We start from the raw sequence: 20,977 nt of genomic DNA, 5'->3' as shown, positions 1-20,977 counted from the left end.
AAGTATAACACAGAAGGAATCATGAAGGAATGACAAGATTTGTTATTTTGTGCGGAGAGGAGGAGCAGCATAATAACAAAAAATGTTATTGAACTTGTAGGTCTCCATAACAAAAAAGTTATTTTTTTGGTTTATTTGCCATTTGCAAATAAACCTGCAGTTGCCATAACTCTTCTGTACTGCCCATAATTGAAAATTTGGCTATTATGCCAAATCAAGTATTCCGAGAAAAACGCGTTTTAGTGTTTGTCACAAAATCTCCGTCAAGGCAATTTCCCATAAGAGTGGCATATTAGCCGTTTGGTTTTTCGCATCGGCAGCCAAGTCTAAACACTATTTCAGTAAAATTCAAGTTCCAGAAGATGCGTTGGAACATCCTCTACCTCCTGGTGCTAATATCTCGTTTTTGCCAAAAGTGGATATTAGCCGTTTTTTCAATGGTGGGCAGTGTACTAGTCAGGGCTGCAGAGCCGGGTACCTTCAAGCGACTATGAATCCATACTTTGAAGACAACTACGATTCTGGATGCAGGACTTCAGCTCACCAAAAATACCCGACTTTACAGATTCCGACTCCAAGTAAAAGTTGCTGAAAATTAGCTGAATCCGATGCCGTCTCCGAGGTCTCACTCCAGCTCGAACTTCAACGTCAGCTCCGACTTCCTCGCTCTGTGAAAATAATAACAGTTTTTGTTATTCACATTTCAAAAATTCTCAATAAATAAATTAATTCCATTAGGGAATACAATACAATTAAAAATTAAGCTTAAGGACTCCATTTCATGGTCAAATAAATGACCATGATTAAATTGGTCAAAATTATTCCATAGTTCTAGCCAATTTTAGCAAAATCCCTTAGGAGGTATATTAAATAATTGAAAAAAAACCAACTCTCAAAATTACAACTTTTTAGAATAATTTTAACTTAAGGACCCCATTTCATGGCCAACATAATGACCCTGACGAAATTGAACAAAATTATCCCAAAGATCTAAACATATTTAACAAAAGAAAAAATAATAACAGATTGTGTTATGGACACTTAAAAACTTTTCCATTTGTGCGACTTTTTGGTAATTTTATTTCTAAGTCAGAATACCATACGAATAACAAATCTTGTTTTAGGAGAATTTTTGAAATGTGTGTTATTAAACATTTTCAATATAATATCACTTCAATACCAAATCTTGTTATTTTATCAGAAACTTTTATAATTTTTTTCTTTTTGAAGTTGAAGTTCAGGATAAAATAATAACACTTTTGTTATTTTAACAGGATTTGTTATTGAAATATTATTAATTTTGTAATTACCGTCTGCCCGGGATTGCTAACTTAAAAAAAAATCGTTGACTTCAAAACAAATAATTTTCCTTATTTAATTGTTTTGGACTTATAATTATATTTTTTTTTGAAATCTTTTTATTGACAAGATCAGAAAATTTCGCAAAAGTTTCATTTTTTAACCTTGAAAATCGGACCAATAGTTTTCGAGATATCGTCAGTAGAAAATTACAGGCTAATTAGGTGACACTTAGAAAAAATCATCTTCATCGATTCGAATTATTTATGAGGCTGTATCTCACGAACTAACTGCCCGATATGCAAAGTTTCAGAGAGAAAATTGTAAGACATTTTCTCAGCCTTTCAAATAAACAAGGGTGCTTTTCATTTCAAAAAAATTGAAAATAAACCGAAAATGTATACCTAACTAAAAGTAGCTATAACATCAAAACGGTACATTTTATCAATAGAATTATAAAGTGCTTTTTTATTGCAAATTCGATTTTGCATTTAAAAGTGATTTTAAAATATTTTTGCCAGGTTTTAGATATTTTCCAAAAAACATTTTTTCAAAAAATCATATCTCCTAACCCAGATTTTGCAACATTACGCAGTATGGTTCAGAAGATATATTTTTAATACCCTAAAACATATCAAAAATTTCTAAAATCTTAGAAAATACTTATTTTGGGAATATAACTTTTAGTGATATGTTTTTCGGTGTACCGTGTAAAATTTTATGACAAACAACTTTGTCGAAGACGACACAATGATCAGAGTTAACCCTGACGAGTCATTAGCGATTTAAAGTAGACGTTTTTGTATGAAAAGATTTTTTTCAGCAACATTCGAGCTAACATTTGGTGAGTTCAACAAGCAGATGATATTAAATATCAATTTAATTAATTCAGTGCAAGAGCTCATTTCCGGAGAAGACTTCTCTTGCCATTTTCATCCAACGAGCAAGTTCAACAAGTAGTGAAATGAAGAAAAAAATGAAATATTTGAGGTCAAATAAAGAAGTTAATTTTTCGTGTTATTTTATAGCCTTTCCTCAGTAATGTGAGGAAAGCAAAACAACTGTACGACGCTTGTTTTACAAATGAAATTTTGAGATTGCTACTTGCATTACTTGGATAATGAGTATTTCGCTACATTTTCGCAAATTGCCTTTTCTTTGTTTTTTTTAATTTGGATGAAATTTTGTTTATGTGTAAAAGAGGCCATTTAGCCAAATTAGTTTTTTTTTGTAAAAGTCTCCATAAAATTTGGCGTGTGAATATTCGAAAATCTGTATCTTGAGGAGGGATTTTCTGATCGATAAAGACATTTCGGAAAAATGGATACAGGAAAATGCGATGTTTTTATTTAATTTTTTATCTCTCTTCCTTCTTCTTTGGCGCTTGAGTTCAGGATGGTGCAAAATCTGGTACCGGAGCAGCTAATTTGTAAAAAAAAATATTTTCGCAGTGTCACGTATTAGTCCTCATTTTCAGCTGAAGATATCCCAAAAACTATTCGTAAAATATTCAATGCTTAAAAAAGAAAAGATTTTTTTTTAATTTTGCCTTACATTCAAATATTGATATCGAAAGTGTTTTTGCCTTTCAAAGACAAAAAAATAAGCAAGAGTCGATTTGCAAAACGTAGAGAACTAAAAGTTTTTACAGTAACAGTTACAATGACATCAACTTTGTACAATTATTCAAGAGAAAAAATGACAAGATAATTACATGTCACCATGGAAATTCTCTCTTTAGTTCAAAACAAATGGGTGAGCGCGCCGATTTTGTTCCACATCGTTGCAACCAGCTGGATTGAATCTGTGAATTTGTGTGTACCCACACACACCGGTTGCAAAATCATCAAAGTTACTAAATACATGCTAACAAAAACGGGTGCGAATTTATTTCCGTTCCGACGGAGAGCAGCGATGCACACATGCATTCGCTGGGCAATAAAAAGCATTCAAGATGAGCGCGCGTCCCCAGTTTGAGTGCGCTGACTTGCATTTCGGGATGCTGATTTGGAAATTTTGCTGGAAATTTAAAACATTTTTGAATTGCAATCTTTTATTTTGTAAGTTGATTTTGCATATTATTATTGTTTTTCATGTTTTGAGAATATTAGAATCTCAATTTCTGATCACAACTTCATTCTCAAATCAATTTGTTAATGAATTCCGTCATGTCGCGAATCAGCAAAGAGGGGGGAAATCTCCAAGTCCATTTCGCTGTGGTTTACACTAAGCGTGATAGACGCACGCATTGACAGTTACTGCGCCCTGTCGCTCACGCGTCGCCACTAATCTTAAGGGCCTACCCAAGCAGACGCTGCAAGAGGTCTCCGCGGTGTCAGGGGAGCCAGGAATTTGAGAGATAATTTGAAAAATGCATTCCCGTGCCGCCAAACACGAGCAAAGCGGAAGCTATAAATAAAATTGCCACTTCTTCGGACTGCCCGGTCTGTCTGTGGGAGGACCTGCTGGGGAGGAGGCCATTAGTTACGGAATAGTTCGATCTCTCTACGAGCAAGGCTTTACTCGGTGTTTGACGAGGGGCATACACTACGCGGGATAGACCGCAGCCAAAATGTGTATTTGTAAAATGTATTTGTCAAATCAGATCTTCAAATTTTGGAAATGATTGATGAATGAGAGGTTATTTTTTGGCTTTGAAAGAGCGACGATTTTTTACTACAAATCTAAAGTGCTTTTCAAAAGGTTCTATGAGGCGTGGAAAAAGTAAGCTAGGAATATAAATAGTCCCAAATAATGTTTATAATGCAATCTTGGTAGAACAAGACACACACAAGACATTCGTGTGTTTTTAGACCAAACCAATACTCGCTGGCCGGCAGCGAAATTATGAGAAAGTATAGTTTGATTAGATGCTGCTCCCAATGCCAATTTCAGAATAACAGAGAATTTGGCGGTCAAATTTCCAAATCATTCAGCATTGGATGATCACTTTTTTAAATCAAAATATCAATATTTTCTATTTTTTTAATTGTTGCTATTTTTTAGGTGAGACCTTATAATGTTTAATTTTTTACGTCATGTAAATAAATTATTTTTGTACTTCTTTTGAACACAACAGATCTGGAGATTTGTTGCCTCACATAGTACTAATGATTATTAATACTTGAGCAGTCATTAGTTTCTGTGACGAGCTGGAAGTACACAGTTTGGTGAATGATTAATGAATTGCAAACGTTTGAATCATTTGGCTGTACCAACATGCAGGCTCAAATGTCGTCACAAGTAATTTGACTTGCTGGTTGATAAAGAACTTTGATTCAAGTTGATTCATCATGCCAAGGGTCGTTGAAATTTCTCATTAGACTTGATTTATTATTTGCGAAAAATGTAGATCAATACAATGTGACCTTCAGCCAATTTTCTTGAACAACAAACCATCTCTTTACTCTCAAATTTTGCACACATGAGTAAATAAATCAAATCCGCCCAGTTCGTTTCATACACATGGGCACGTTGATTGTACTCCACCCCAACAACCAACAACCAGCAGTGTCAGTGTCAGAGCTTGATGTCTCAGCTGTGGTCTTCGCCTAGACACTACAATCATCTGTATTTGCCTATGGCGTAAGCGCCACACTTCACGGAGACGCCACCGGCGACAGATCAGAGCGGGGCAGAAAAATACACAAACTCTAAGCTTAGACTAACTGACTTGCACTCTAGTCACTTTTTGAGAGACTAATTCCAAGAAGAAGACGCTTGAGACGAACCGGAAATGAGCTCAAACACGCTCGGACTTTGCAGCGCGAAATTTGCCGGTGTGCGCCTAAGTTGCGCGGTATTTGTTTTCATTATCTTTTCTAAACTCGTAAAAATGTCTGACAAAATGTCGATGAAGTCGTTCGAAAATAAAACTCGGAGAGCACGTCATTTCAATTTTTTGTTAAAATTGAGATAAACAAATGTAATTTTCAAAAAATCTTATTACATGTTCAAAAAAAACATTAGCTTAATCCGACATTACCACCCTTTCCCCTTCCATTTTCACGAAGCGCAAAGGAATCACGCCGAAATCGCACGGTCACGAAAAGTTGGCGCGTTTATTTTTCATCTTGTTTAATTTTTTTTCGTCTCTGTTTCGCGGCCCAAAACGGAGCCGCCTGTCGTAGTGATCAGCTCGACTGTGTGTTAGAACCTCTGCTCGTGACACACGATCAACAGTGAGTGTGTTTTGGGACGTTTGTACTGGTGGCTTGAATCGTGGAGATGGGACTATCCCTTGGTCGAAAAAATAATTTAAAATGTAATTTATAAATTAATATTAACTAACCTTAACACTTTCATATTAAAGAGAAAAAAAATCTCCATGCGCTATCTTAAAAAAAATGTTATTTCAATAGTGCTTTAAAACTATTTGCGTTGAAAATTCTTATTTTGAATTCCGGGGTGAATATCAAAGCAATAGTTTTTTTCTTGTTTAAATTAGATTTAAGGTGTTCAAATTTTATTTCTATGTCTAATTTAGTTTTTAAGGTAAAAAAATCTATATTTTATTTGGTTAACTAAGTTTATAAGCTTTTTTTAACAAAACATATGAAAATTTTAGATAAAACTGTTGAAAAATCATAATTTTGCCTGAAATTCGTTGCATTTGAAACTGAATACGAACCTCGAATCAAAAGTTTTCACATTTTATATGAAATTTGCTCTACTGAAAATGTCTATAAATTTGAACACATAAAATTTATTATTTACAAACTTATTTTACCTTCTCCTGGTGGAAAGATGTCGAAAAAATCCGAAAATGCATACCGTTTTCCTATTCGAAATTCATTGAGAAAATCACGACACTTTGATAATATAAAAATGCTATCCAACAACATTCTCTTTATCATAGTTGACTTACTATTTAAACTTTTCAAAATTTTATGAAAACTTCTTCTGGAAGTTATTTGAACACTTCTCTATCATGGTCAGTATGATTCCATATCATCCCATACATATTTCATTTGTACTCTTCATTTTGCGGAAAAATCTCAAACTTATCACCCCGGCTTTCAAAGTAACCCCGTTTTACGGTAAAAAGGTTGTAAATAAAACCATAATCTCAAAACAAGCGATGAAAAATTACAAAACAATTTTTTCAGATATTTTTCGTATTTTGCATATATATAGTTTTATTTTAAAAGCTTCTGAAAACAAAAACCACTGCCAACTGTGGCAGTACTCCAGATTTAAGTTAAATTAGTATTCACAACAAAAAATAAATAAAACAATGAAAAACAAATAAAAATGGTTTTGAATCTGGGATTAAAATATTGATAAACGGAGACTATAAATTTCAAAATGAACAAAAACATTCGATTTTTTTATTTATTCAGTCTATTTTCATAAAAAAAATGAGTTTTTTTTAAAGTTCAAGTATTTATTAAAAAATATAAATTAAATACTTTAAAAGTTAGTTTTTTATGTAACTATTACAATCATCAAGGGTAGATTGAAAAAATTATAAAAAGGACATTCATTTTTTTTTTAACTAGTTATGTTTTTGATTAATGAAAAAAGTTGCTAAAATATTCCAACCATCAAAAATAGTTCATTTAAAAAAATAAGACGAAACATATTTTGAAGAACTGCTCATCTTCGAAAAAAGGAAAAAAAACTCACGGTTTTCTACCAAAATCAAGAATAACATAATTCAACAGTTTTTTTAAATGGAAAAACTTTCAAAATATTTTAGAAGTCATTTTTTTATCCTTTTTTCAAAATCTGTATCTGTTGAAGGAATTTTCTGATCGGTTTAATGTCTTCGGCAAAGTCGCTGAATTACCCTTTTTGAAATGTTAATTTTTTTTCACAAATGTTATATCGTTAACATTGAAAAAAAAAGTTTCAATGATTTTGTAACTAGAAAATTAAATTCTGTTTGTGTGAGACCAAAAAACTTAAATTTTCTTGTTTTTTTTCTTCTTTTAATCGCTGTATTTCAGCAACCAGAAGTCCAATCTAAAATACTTCTTAGGCAATTTGGTTGAAAATTGTCTCGACCTTTTGAAAAAAAAAAATCATGGGCAAAAAAACAATTATAGACACTTTTTCATAAATAAAATAAAAAAATATTTTTTCAGTCAAAATTGAACTTTAAGTGGCTATATCATGAAATTGATGCACTTTTTCAATAAATCTTTAAGGTATTTCTTGATTGCAAATTTGGTTTTACATTAAAAGCTAAAACATAAAAACATTTTTTTTTTCGAGTAAAATTCTATTTTGAAAATATCGTAACTTAGCGGTAAAATTGTTGTCCATACTTTTCATTCAATGGCTCTAAAGTTGCGATTATTTGTCCCTAAAACATATTAATGAATTTTAAAAAGTAAAATTTGTGGATTTTGAGAAATTGTTTTTTTTTTGTGAAAAAAAAAGTTAACTCAAAAATCGAGAATATCTGAAAAGACCTAAAAAAATACCTACAACTTTGCCGAAGACACCAAATCGATCAGAAAGTTCCTCTAAAAGATATAGATTTTCGAATATTTACGACAGCTGCCAAAATTGTATGGAGACTTGTATGGGTGAACCAATGATACAAAATGGCTTCTTTGGTCATAGGCAGCGATGGTATAATCATCATCAAAAGAAAATCTTTGTACGTTCAACAAGAGAAAAATTCCAAAGTGAGCATGACTCTCCTCTCTCGCGCACGAAAGATCTGCAAAAAGAGTCTAAAAAAATCATAGTCTTGATTATTTGGTGGAACATCTTTTTCACTACTTCACTTGCAAGTGTAACGCCACACGTCGAAAAATGACCTGTCACATTTTGTAGTTGGGCAATGTTTGTAAACAAAGTGAAATAAATATTATTAAGTTGTGCTGACAAGGAAATTTAAAAAAATCATCAGCAGATTGATTTTCTTTGAGTATTTCGAGAGCGATTTTCTTTTGCGTGATTTGCCCCCTCTCTCTTCCGCGGGTGAAGTAAGTTCGCAAGCGAAATTGATTTTTTGCGATTATTCCATCCCTGGTCATAGGAAAGAAATCCAAAAAATTTGAGCCCATTCAAAAAATGTAAATAAAATCTATTTGCGGTTTTGGTGGAGTATTGTAAAAGGAGTTTTTAATCTCTTTCTCAAACTAACTTCCAAGTCAAGGGTCTCGCCGCCGATCGTCTGTGTGTTTCACACTAGTGACACAGTGCGCCGATCTTCACCATCACAGACCAGACCGAAGAGTACGGGCTACCAATGTAGAGCACGTCGTGACAGTCGGCGATGCAGCGGCAGTTCAAGTTTTCGCATCGAGCCGCCAACTATGGTCGATCTGGTCGCGTACCATCTGGTAGTAGTAGCTAGTAGTCGTCGTCCCACCAAAGTCGTCGCGCAGTAGACCTAGATCTCCAAAAAACTGCGGCAGAGCGCGCACTCGCGCTCATCGACCTGTGCGACAGACACACACATTCTTGGTCGACGAACCTATTAATCTTGGGGCTCGTTTAGTCGTCGAGGTAGTGCCATTTTCATTCAATGGTTTTAGGTAGTGCTATTTGATTCTCAAGTGTTTTGGGGAAGTCTTTGTTTTTTGTGTTGATGACAAACATAATTCATTCAGACATTGTAAGAATCTAGATCAACCGGACTACCGCCGTAAGTCGCTTGCACTAGTGCGCTAAAGTAGATGCTAGTTAAGTAATTGATTTTTTCTTCTCTACTCGTTGCTTGTGCTCGTCACTCTCACTGTTACTCTATATCTCGCTCTCTCGCTCATTCCAATAAATTCCAACCAATCATAAGTGTGTACATATTCAGCAGCAGCAGCGGTGCCAACCAGCAAAAGGAAGTGTTCACTTATTCACATTTTTCCATCTACTTTCTGTTTCTCTCCATTTCTCGGTACCTCCCCCGCGCACTCGGAAAATCAACAAAAATATAAAAAAACGCCGGTCACCAGCAGGCGAAGATCCGATCATGTCCGATCAGCAGCAGTACAACTACATGACCAGCGACGAGAACAAGCAGTTTGACGACACCAACATCACCAACATGAGCATCGACCCGATGAAGGACGAAAAGTACCTCGAGAAGATCATCTCGAGCGCGGAAAAGTATCACACGATGGGAAGTGCCCCGCGGGAATCGACCCCAAACCCACTGGACATTACCGTGACCGACAACGTGCACATCACGCGGAAACCGATTCACGTCGGGTAAGTTGGATTTTTTGCCGTGTGTGTGTGCAATCATTCATTCACAAAATCACCGCCACTACTCACTACTCGTCATCATGAATCGTGCGTACGCGCGCGCGCTCGTCAAGCAAAAAAAAGCAAGTGTACAGCTCACCATTTACTTAGGCTCTTGTTTGTTTCTCTTTTTTTCCCCTCTCCCCCTTTTTACTCCTACCCACTCTCGTCGTTCTTGTTCTTCTTGTGTGTGTATGTGCCATACGCAAATCATAATATCACCCCCCACTCATAATTACTACCACTTTGAACATAATCACATCCACCCCACACCCAAATACCAATAGAAGGACACTATTGATCCGGTAAACTATAATGAGTCCATTTAGAGTGCGTGTTTGTTGACACAGTGTTACAACATGTGTAATGAATCATGAAATCACGAGCCATAACTATCCCTAACTGTTGCTTTGTCGTATAATCTTGTTGGAATAATATTTTTTGCTTATTATTCTATTATATAATTTCACTTAAAACAAAAATTTAATTTTACCGCACTTTGGTTGCATGTTAAGCAATTAATTTTCTTGTATTTTATTCCTAATTTTAATTTAGAGAAATTTTGTCCTTTGGAAATATTTAGGGAAAAAAAACAAGTCAGTTAAATTTAATAAGAAGCAAAAATATGATGCAAGTTATAATCACAATTTGCTATCAACATTGCGTGATTTCCAGACAAAAAAAAATCAAATCATTCGCTCTACAGCATTGCCTTGGCGTTCCCGATTACGGGATTCCTACTCGAAACTAGGTGTCCGAAGGCTTGATTGTTGAGGCAATTGCAAACCTCTTTTTACACCTAAGCTTCCATCCACCCCGGGATTCAAACTGACGACCTTTGGATTGTGAGTCCAACTGCCTACCAGCGACTCCACCAGGACAGGACCCAGGAGACGACTCCTACACCTGGACTGAGCTATCGACCTAACCTCTAGGTTAGACCGGGGCCAACATTTACTTCCCCATCCGACGGAAGGCGTGATCAGACAAATCTCGTCTCAAAATTTGCCACCGGGACCTTCTGGGATCGAACCCAGGCCGACTGGGTGAGAGGCAATCAAGGTGATTTCCAGACAGTTCATACTATTTTTTTTACTATCGATTGCCATATTTCAACTAGAGATTTAAAAAAATGTATTTGACACATTCCGCCGTGACGTTGCAACGCTTTGACTTTTCTTTTTTCAGTATTTCGGCTGTAACTCAAAAAATACATAAAAAAGGTACATATGTTATTACAGATTCGGAAAGGGCATTAAATTTCCAATAAGAAGCAGTGCTGAAACATTATTTTAGGCAAATATTCTATTTTTGAGAGGGGAATATGTAGCGTGACGTTGCAACGCGTGACTTTTTCTCAATCCTGACCCAATTTATGTTTTGCCATTAACTCTGCTCTGTTAAACGGCAAATTTTGAGTTCTTCTTCCATTTTTAATGTAAAATTGACCAACAAATCGAATGCAATCATTAGTTTTTCGAAAAAATCAAACCTCGATTTTTAAAGACCACTTACATTTCGTGACGTTGCAACGCTCTGTTTTTGAAAACAGGGTTTTCGTTGCGTTGCAACGTCACGAAATTTTAGTTTCAAAATAAATCATAGTTTTTGTTAGTTTGATCAACTGTAGGTTAAGATTTTATTATAAGACATTAATAGACACTACAAGGACATGTGAATTGATTGGCCCACCCATGTTAGACCCCCTCCCCCCTCCCCATATACCGCTTTCACAGTAGCAGTACAATTTACGCAGTTTTCCAATGCGTTTCAAAGTAAAAATAAATATTTGTATTATTCCATTATCACGAAGGACCCCTCCCCCCTCTCCCCTCCTCTATCCATGTAATGGGACGTCCATGCATTACGTAACGGGGTAATATCAAGGGGGGGAGGTCCAAGATTTATACAAAAAAATGTATCGGAAATGTATTACCAGGGGGTAGAGAGGGTCTAAAAATATAAATGTTTTGTTACGTAATGCAAGAATGCTCCCTTAATATTTTAATGGTTTTGAGCAATTTACAAAACACGTGGAAGTTTTAGAAGAGAGGAGGAGCTTCAAGTTTTCAGGAAGGCTGAAATTTATGCATAAAGTGCCCATATCGTTTGTTGATGGCCCCTAAGGGGTGATTTGCAAACAACGTAACTTGTTTTGTTGACTTTTGTGCATTTTAAATAAAATTTGAGGAAATAATAAAACTGTTTACCTGCGCAACATATTTAATTGCGAACAACTAAACGATGCATACAACTTATCTAGGTAAGGGTTCGTCCAACAACAAAGTGACAAAAGTTTGTAAAAAAACAGTCGAATCACGTGATTTTTATTGTTTAGTGAATTTTACTGTAATTTGGCCTAAGTAAGGGTGTGGGATTAAAAAATCGTTGCGTTGTATTAGAATGAACTTTCACGTAAATCAGTCTATCATAAAGGGGCCATTCAGTTACCACGTGATTACTTTAAGAAAGTTTTAGATTTTTTACCCCTGGTCTATCGGTCTATTCTGATTTGTTCAACAAGTTTCATAAAATACCTACTTTTATTCGAGTTGCATACAAACTTAAGTAACGGAATTTGTGAATGACCCATGTACAATACTTCTGTAAATATGCTCGGAAACATTATATAAAAAATATATAATATTTAGTATCCTTTAATTTTCAAAAACCAACTACGCATACACCTTGTTTGCCATGTGACTAATATGATTTAAAATTTCGTGACGTTGCAACGCAAACTTAAACCTGTTGTAATTTTGGATCTAGACAACCAATTTAGTCGCTCTAGGTTGCATTTGAAAGCTCTTTCCAAGTACAAAGAGCATCCAAAATATCAAAATGATTGAATGTTTAGTTTTCTGTTGGCATAAACAACTGTCCCTTTTTCGTGACGTTGCAACGCAATAAAATGGTAAACTTACACTAGTTTGAAAAAATGCTTAACTTAAGATAAACTGCAAATCCATTACATTTCCGTTTAGTACATCTCAAAACCTACAAAATGCAATCAAAAGAATAATTTTTGGATTTTATTTCGCTGAAAACCAGTAGTTTTTAGAAAAATGTTTTAAAACGATGATTTTATCACGAATTGATGCATAACTTAACCAACTTGTACAAAAAGATATTCAAATGATCAATTAATGAAAACCATGATTTTTGAAGCTTCAAGTAGTCTAGAATCGAGGAAAAATATCCAAATAGCTCATACACGCTTTTCAAAAATTCATCCCAAGGTGTACATTGCCGGAGAATGTGTCATTTTTTATTTGGATGAAACATTGTTTATTGATTTCTTAGGTCCAAACAAGCCATTTTGCATCATTTCTTTGCTTTCGCCATGCAAGTCTCCTGGGCAAAGTTGATACACAGAAAAAAATGATAGTAATATTCCTCAGGAAATGGTGACAGATTTTCTGTAAAAAAATGTGTAATATTACATCAGAAACTGGTAAATTTTCATCAGGTTTACAATTTTACACATTTTTTAGATAAAATTTCCAACCAACCAAATTTTCAACATTCCAAAATTAAACTTTTTTTTCTTTGTAGTTATGTTATGGCTATTCAGAAAAAAATAATACACGGAAAAACAATTTACCCATTTTGTTTAACTATCTTTTTATCATTAAAACTCGATTTTGACAAACTTTGCCCATTTTTTCTCATTTTAATTTATTTAGTGTCAATTGTTTGAGCTATAGGGTATGACAGACGTTTAGTTTTTCATCAAGTTATGATGTTTTGATAAAATAGTATCGAAAATTAACCCGAAAAAAATAATTTTAAAATGTGAATTTTTGCATCATCTTCGAGTTAAGGCTATTTTCTGGTTGACATTTTCAAAAAAAAAATTGCTTTAGGCCGTTGCAAATATTTTGCAAAGTTTATGTCACCCCCCCCCCTCCCCCCCCTCCTCCCCTTCAAAGTTGGTCTGAAAAATCAGGGGGCAAAAAAAATATTTTTTCAAAAAACTTAAAATTTTAATGAAAATTAAAGTCTAACCCACTCAAAACCATTTAAAATGCATTTTCCCACGTTTACAATCATATTTAGCATGTTTGAACTCCTTTGAAAACATTTTAAATTTTCATGAAATACCAATGTTCAGTCCCACAAAAAAAAAATATATTTTTTATTGTTTTGCCCTCCCTCGGCTTTGGTCAGATCCGAGGGACATAAACTTTGAAAAATATTTGCAACGTCCTTATTTGTTCATTATAAAACAAAATATATGAAAAGCTGAGCAAAATGTTAACAATTTTCTTTTTTAGACATTGAGGCCATTTCATCCGTCCCGCGATGGCATTTTGAAAATAGTTCTATGACTGGCCCTAAAGGCTGTTCATGAAATACTCACTGAATAAATTGAGTGTCAAAATTAGAAAAATTATCTTGAGATCAAATTTTCAGATATAACAAAACACTTATTTTATGTATTTTTGTTTTTTACATAAAATTTGACTTATTTATCGTTTTGTTTGTATTTTGTTAAATATTTTATTTCACATTTAAAAATTCATTATGTTTGAATTTATTTCTTATCATTTTCCAGAATCAATTATTTATGTTAAAAAATGGGCAAAAAAATAAAAATAAATAGAAAAATAAATAACAAGCCATGGTCTCAATATTTGAATGAAAAAAGTGTTTTAAAGTGCATTTTACACCTGCCCAGTTATTTTGCAATCATTAGTTTTCAAAATATCCAAGTATTGAAGAGATTTTTATTTTCGCCGAAAAAAAAAACTTTTTGCGGTGATGTACATTGGACTTCCACAAAAATTGAAAATAATGTTGATCAATCCCAGACATGCTAAATATGATTTTAAACGCAGGAAATGCATTTCTAATTGTTTTCAGTTGGTTAGACTTCTATTCCCTTTGAAATTTTTAAGTTTTTTGAAAACAATTTTTTTGCCCCCTGATTTTTCGAACCGATTTTGAAGGGGGGGGGGGGACATAAACTTTGAAAAATATTTGCAACGGCCTTACTTGAAACAACCTAACAAAATAAACTTTATGAAAACAATGTTTACTTTTACCGACATTAGTTCCAGCCCGCCACTGCATCAGAAAAATCAGGCCCACAGGGTCAAAAGGTTGGGCACCCCTGCTATAAAGTGTCACTTTTTACACGGCGCTCACGCGCACTATCAAAACAAACGTTTGGTAGTGTGGGTGAACCCCGTGTCAAACTAAAAAGTAACACCGTTCGTTTCACAACAGAAGATGTCAAACCATCGGGGTTCGAGTGTACTATTTAACATACATCTGATAATGTTAATTTTTAATCAAAAAATGCACTGTTAGAATTCCAGGAAATTTTAAATTTTGGGTATTTTTTATAATATTACATTTTTTTTATTTTTTTATATTTTGCCGATTGTTGATAGTAGCATAATTTTAATAATGTATAAAGCATTTTGTGATAACTTTCGATTTAAAACTTTGAAAGTTAACTTTAAATTTGGAACAATGTCATTTTTAGAGTCATTGCTCATTTTTTACTTTTTTGGTCATAAAAATAAAAAAAAAATCTGTACCGGTAAGGCCGTTGCTAATATTTTTCAAAGTTTATGTCGCAATGATTGCAAAACAACTGAGCAGGTGTTAAATGCATTTTAAAACACTTTTTTCATTCAAATGTTAAGACAATGGCTTGTTATTTCAATTTTTTTTATTTTTTTGGCGTTATATTGAATGTATGGCCCTTTTAAAATGTTATTCGGTTTATTCGATTTCAAAACAGTGTCCACGTGATTTTTGGGTGGTCCCAAATAAAGTTTAAAACTTTGCTACGGCTTTTAAATATACATTATTGTTAACACATTCTTTAAAAATTGTATTATTTGTTTTTAGTTGAAATTGCTCCACAAAAATACTAAATTGCGTTCCCGACATTAATCTGTAAACTAAAGCAATTTTATCACACAACACCCAGCTAACATCGTTACTACCAACGATAAAAACCCTGCGCTGTAAACGCACCCACCACCCAAATTACTGGAACAGAAATAGCAATTAATTCTACCAGCACTAAACATGCATTCGAAACACACGACTTAATTTATAGAGGCTAGCACGCATTCAAAAGCGCCGACGAGGGTGCAGCAAACCGTTACGAAATGCAAACATCCCAATACTAACGATGATAGTGTGAATTTTTCTAGAATGAATTTGATTGATTATTGTTATTTTCTCACAAACCCTTTTTTCTTTCTTCTTTTCATTTTTTTCCTCCCATCACCGCTCGATCCAAAATGCGTCCCTCTTGCCAACAAATCTTTTTAAACTAAATAAATCTCTGCCGCTGAAAAACTTATCAATTTCCCTTTTCTTGCATTCTAAATATTTGAAAAATCCTGTCACGAAATAAAAACTAAACCCCGGAACAAACCGTAACGTGCGCTTAAAATATCTCTCTCCCTTTTTCTTCCTTTTACGACTTTCGGCTTTTCTATTTCTTTTACGTTTCGTGAAAATGCGCGTGCCACTAATACACCTTAATTTTAACGATTCTCAAAACAACACTGATTTACAAAAATATGTGATTTTGCTTCTTTTGAAATCCTCAATCTAACCTTCGAATGCGACAATATCCCTTTGATTCGCGCGAATCAACTTGGCAAACAAAAAGTCAATCCCCTCAATCACCGCACCGAACACCATTCCGTAGTAGCAACCTGTCCCTGTCGTCCCTCGGCGGTGGCCTGGCACAGTACGTCGAAAAGAAAAACTTTGTGCCACTGTGCAGGGAAAGGTATATTGTCACAGCCTGGAAGGCTGTCTCTTCTGTTTTTCTTTTGTTTTTTTTTCAGTTGCTTAAATTAACTAACTTGAAATTTGTCCCGTTTTGTTTATGTGTGTAAAACTATTGAATGAAACTAACTGCATCGATTGAAATGTGTGATAATTTTGCAAAATAATTCAACTGCTTGTTGAGTGAAAACATTAATCTATGTACTACAGAAAAAGCATGATTCAGTAGTTAGACATCGCTGTCGCTTTTAAACCATTCTACTATTTTTCTCAATTTAAGGAAATCTCAAATAACAGTTTATGGAACAATTGACAAAAAGAAGATTTTTTCAGAACGGGTCGTACATTTATCCAACGAGGTTTACCGATTTTTCAGTGAAACTTTTGTTCCAAATCAGTATCAAACAGCAATAAAATTATTGAGGCTCAATAACGATAACGGTAGTCCTAGCGTTATCATTATCGTTATTTCGATAATTCTATCGGCGATAATCTTATCGCCGATAATGGACGATAACTTATTTTTAAAATCTTTCTAAAATCGACTTAAATGAACCACATCATGTTAAATTTTCAATGCTTTCACGAAGAATATATTTTTTAAAAATGTAGTAAGTTTCAAAGTAAATTGTTCAAAATTGTTCACAAAATACCTTTTTTTGAAAATAGAAAACACAATTTGAATGCATGTATGAAGCATGCTAAATTCCGCTACGGTTGATACCCACGTTGCATACTTTGAAAATATACGGTAATTTGTGAAAATATTATTAATTTCCAAAAAAAACTCTAATAAATTGAAAAAAAAAACCTTCATAATTTCATACCCATATAGAAAATTTAGAAAATTTAAGTACAGTCCAGACTAGATTATCCGAAGGCCTCGGAAAAATTTCTCTAAACTACGCTAAAATTATTAAAAAAAAATATATTCAAGATGGCAGCCAAAATTGCGGTGACGCAATATTGAAAAAATGCATTTTATTTTTTAAAAGGCAATCAACAACTCGAATTTGACTTAAAGGGGGTCGTTGAACTCAAATTTTATGTTAAAAACAAGAAAAAGAAAAATACGAAAAAAAATTTGTTCGTGATTCGATTATCCGAAGTCCCATACAAACCTTCGGATAATCGAACTTCGGATAACCGAAACTTCGGATAATCGAGTCTGGACTGTATTTTCGAAAAAAAATACGGTATTTTGTGATTTTTTTTTGTATTTTCCGAAAAAAACTCTAATCAAGTGAAAAAAGTAAACAAGATTTCGCTTCGTTTGATGCCCATATTGCATATTTTTAAAATTTGAGTATTTTCGAAAAATACGGTAATTTGTGAAAATTTTAGTATTTTTCAAAAAACTCTAATAAATTGAACAAGCATACAAAATTTTAATTTTTTCATATTGGAAATTTGGAAAATTTGAGTATTTTCGAAAAATAAGGTATTTTGTGAAAATTGAAGTATTTTACAAAAAAACTAACCTAATCCACCTATGTGGTTGATGCCTTCCTCACTTTTTACCAAAAATGGGTAATATGAGTGGTTTGGACACACATTTCAGCTTGTTTTAGATCCATGAAAAAAAACACAGATATAACTTAATATGGTAATGGTAATAACTAGGGCTTGCGAAATTTCGACTTTTTTGGTGATAGCTGACAGAACACTCCAATCGTCTTCACCACGACAACCTGATTTTTACATTCTACTTTCGTTCGTTTCACACACAAAGGAATGATTGCTACGCAAAGTCACTCACACAATCATTGACTTCCCTCCAGGAGAAACATCGCTTGGAGAGCGTTCGTTTGACATTCTACCGAAATTCCGATCATCTCTCCAATGATAGCAATCATATGACTCCTGTCACCACGCAGCATACATTAGGAAGAGAGAGACAAAAACGAGAGAAAGAGAAAGAGCACGTTGTCTCGTTCGGGCGGCTGCTTGAGCTTGAGGCATTTTTCGTTCGTTTTGTCTTCGTGTTTACGTTCACTGACCGTCGCCAAGCAACGACGGTCATGATAGGCGTTGTGTGTCAGCGATCAAATATCGTTTCGGGAAATGATCGCTGACAGAAAGTTCTATCGAATATCGAGCAGTCTCGTTCAGTGATAGATCCCTTTTCAAGCATTGGTAATAACTCGATACAGGGTTGGCAGTTCTTCAAAGTTTTGGACTTGTTAGAAAGTACATAAATATCACTTAAGTGGTCATAACTCGAGACAGGGTTGCCAGATCTTCAATGTTTTGGACTCTTTGGAAAGGCCTTTCAATTGTCTAACCAACGATGGGTCGGATGATGGATCCGGACATAGTTTACATACATTTATGTGAGATCCGGCTTCAAAAAAGTACATACATATCACTTAAGTGGTCATAACTCGAGACAGGGTTGCCAGATCTTCAATGTTTTGGACTCTTTGGAAAGGCCTTTCAATTGCCTAACCAACGATGGGTCGGATGATGGATCCGGACATAGTTTACATGCATATAATTGAGATCCGGATATTTGCGAAAACACATTTTTATACATAACTTTTGAACTACTTATCGAAACTTCAAACAATTCAATAGCGATGTATGGGACCTTAAACTAAGTCGAATGCAACTGGTTCGATCAAAATCGGTTCAGCCAATGCTGAGAAAACTCAGTGAGAATTTTGGTCACATACATACATACACACACATACACACACACATACACACACACATACACACACACATACACAAACACACATACACACACACATACACACACACAGACATTTGTTCAGTTTTCGATTCTGAGTCGATATGTATACATGAAGGTGGGTCTAAGAGCTTTTAATAAAAAGTTCATTTTCAGAGCAGGATTATAGCCTTACCTCAGTGAGGAAGGCAAAAAAATTAAAAAGTGAAAAGAACATACAAAATTTCGCTTCGTTTGATACCCATATTACAAATTATGATAATTAGAGAACTTTCGAAAAAATACGGTGTTTTGTGAACAATTTTAAGTACATATTTATACTTTGAAATTTACTATATTTTCAAAATATACATTCTAAGTGAATGCATTGAAAATTTAACATGATATGGTTGAATTAATCGATTATAGAATTATTTGAAAAATGTTATCGTCCATTATCGGCGATACGATTATCATCGCCGATAGGATTATCGAAATAATGATAACGATAGATTATCGTTATCGTTCCGATGATAATTTTATCGATTAAGTATTACTTTTTGATACCAGTGCTAAAAAGTTGATCTTTTTAGCACTTAAATAGATCCGATAACCGATGCCCTTAAAGACTTGTACGTCCGGGGTTCGGAATGAATTTGGTCTTAATTAGTTTCTGCTTACCTCTAAATACTCCAATATCATCAAAAATATAACAGTTATCGAAACCACTTAACTATTTCATGAAATAAAAAGTTTATTAATGGATCTTCCATTTAAGTTAAGGTTAATTTTTTTCCATTACTGATTATTTGACAAAGTTTTGGTAAAATTATCGCCAAAACGTATAGAAATACACCCCTATCAAATTCATTATGATTCATATTAATATATTTTTACTCAAAAGCAAGTGCTGAAAAATTCGAAAAAATGCTTTTTTTACTTATTGATATTGACTGCACATTTTCCTTGCATTCCCAGTGTCAAAAGAAGCCATTTTCCATATTTTTCAATTTATTTTTAGAATGTAAGACCTAATTATAAATTTTGATTACATTTTTAAAGAAGGAATCATAAGAGTATCAGGGCCAAAAGTATCAGGGATGATCTTCACTTTTAAAAAGTGGAGTTGTTTTCGATTGCCAATTTGATATTTCATTTAACAATGGAATTTCTTTTTAGACACATTTTCGAACACTTTTTCCAATGGGCTTAACTGAAAAAGTTAAAAATTGATTAACACATTTAAATGAAAAGATCTACACAGAATTGAAAAAAAGAACCAAATTCCTTAATTCTAAGAATTTGGGCTCCTTCCTTACATAGTAATTGGGTTTTTTGGATATATGCAAAAAAAGTTTACGAAAAATCCGTTTTTTTCACAGTTACCTGTGTTAAAAAAAAATAAATTTTAATAAGGAATTCCTAAAATAAAAAAACAGTTATTGAATAGAGATTTACCCTTTCAATTTTTTTTAAATGTGACTATAAATTTGCACTTCATCGCGTTTTGCTTTAGTAGACTAGATTTGATTTCTTGCGTGAAAAGAGAATAGTTTAACTCTTATATCTGTCTACTCTTAACTCACTTACTTCGTTCGCTTCTAGTAGAACCTAAATCTCCGAATAATTTCATCTGTACCCAAAACCTCTTCTTCCATTTCGTAGTAGTGCTCATCCATACTCTGTAATCTCATGTCTGTAACATATACTACCACCATTCCGCCAGGCGGACCTAGCCAGCCAAAGCCTCCCACTAATCCCACGTTAATCCACGCGTTGTTGTTGTTGCTCGTCGTAGATTCCTGGTTTCGTTCCTGGTGGACGCCCGGGGTGGCGCCATGCGCGGCTGCCGCCACAGCGGAGTGCGCGTGATCGTGCCACCACGATCGGCCGCCCAACCGACGCGCATCACGTGCCGCTACGTGAAACCGAACCGGATCACCAACGCGCCACCGCTGATGGAGGGTGAGGCGCTCATTAGCCGGATTCTGGAGTTGGCCCCGGTCGGGGCTAAGTTTTTGGGGTGAGTTTCTTTTCTCG

At 34.3% G+C, this 20,977-nt stretch overlaps 1 protein-coding gene across 10 annotated transcripts in view; it reads left to right on the top strand.

Annotated features, from left to right (window-relative positions):
• LOC6042865 (ankyrin-3) overlaps window positions 1-20,977 on the top strand; it is a 171,190-nt gene that overhangs the window by 119,606 nt on the left and 30,607 nt on the right. For 8 of the 10 annotated variants that reach the window (XM_038254880.1, XM_038254883.1, XM_038254881.1 and 5 more), the window contains 2 exons: window positions 9,210-9,465; window positions 20,736-20,960. In XM_038254880.1, coding sequence (XP_038110808.1) covers window positions 9,210-9,465; window positions 20,736-20,960 — 481 coding nt within the window. The remainder of the gene's footprint in view (window positions 1-9,209; window positions 9,466-20,735; window positions 20,961-20,977) is intronic. The other 2 variants (XM_038254886.1, XM_038254884.1) reach the window with 1 other exon arrangement.

This window comes from Culex quinquefasciatus, chromosome 2, assembly GCF_015732765.1.
Source record: "Culex quinquefasciatus strain JHB chromosome 2, VPISU_Cqui_1.0_pri_paternal, whole genome shotgun sequence".
Classification (NCBI taxonomy): domain Eukaryota; kingdom Metazoa; phylum Arthropoda; class Insecta; order Diptera; family Culicidae; genus Culex; species Culex quinquefasciatus.
Note: the sequence above shows the minus strand (reverse complement) of the source record. Positions and strands in the feature narration are given on the sequence as shown.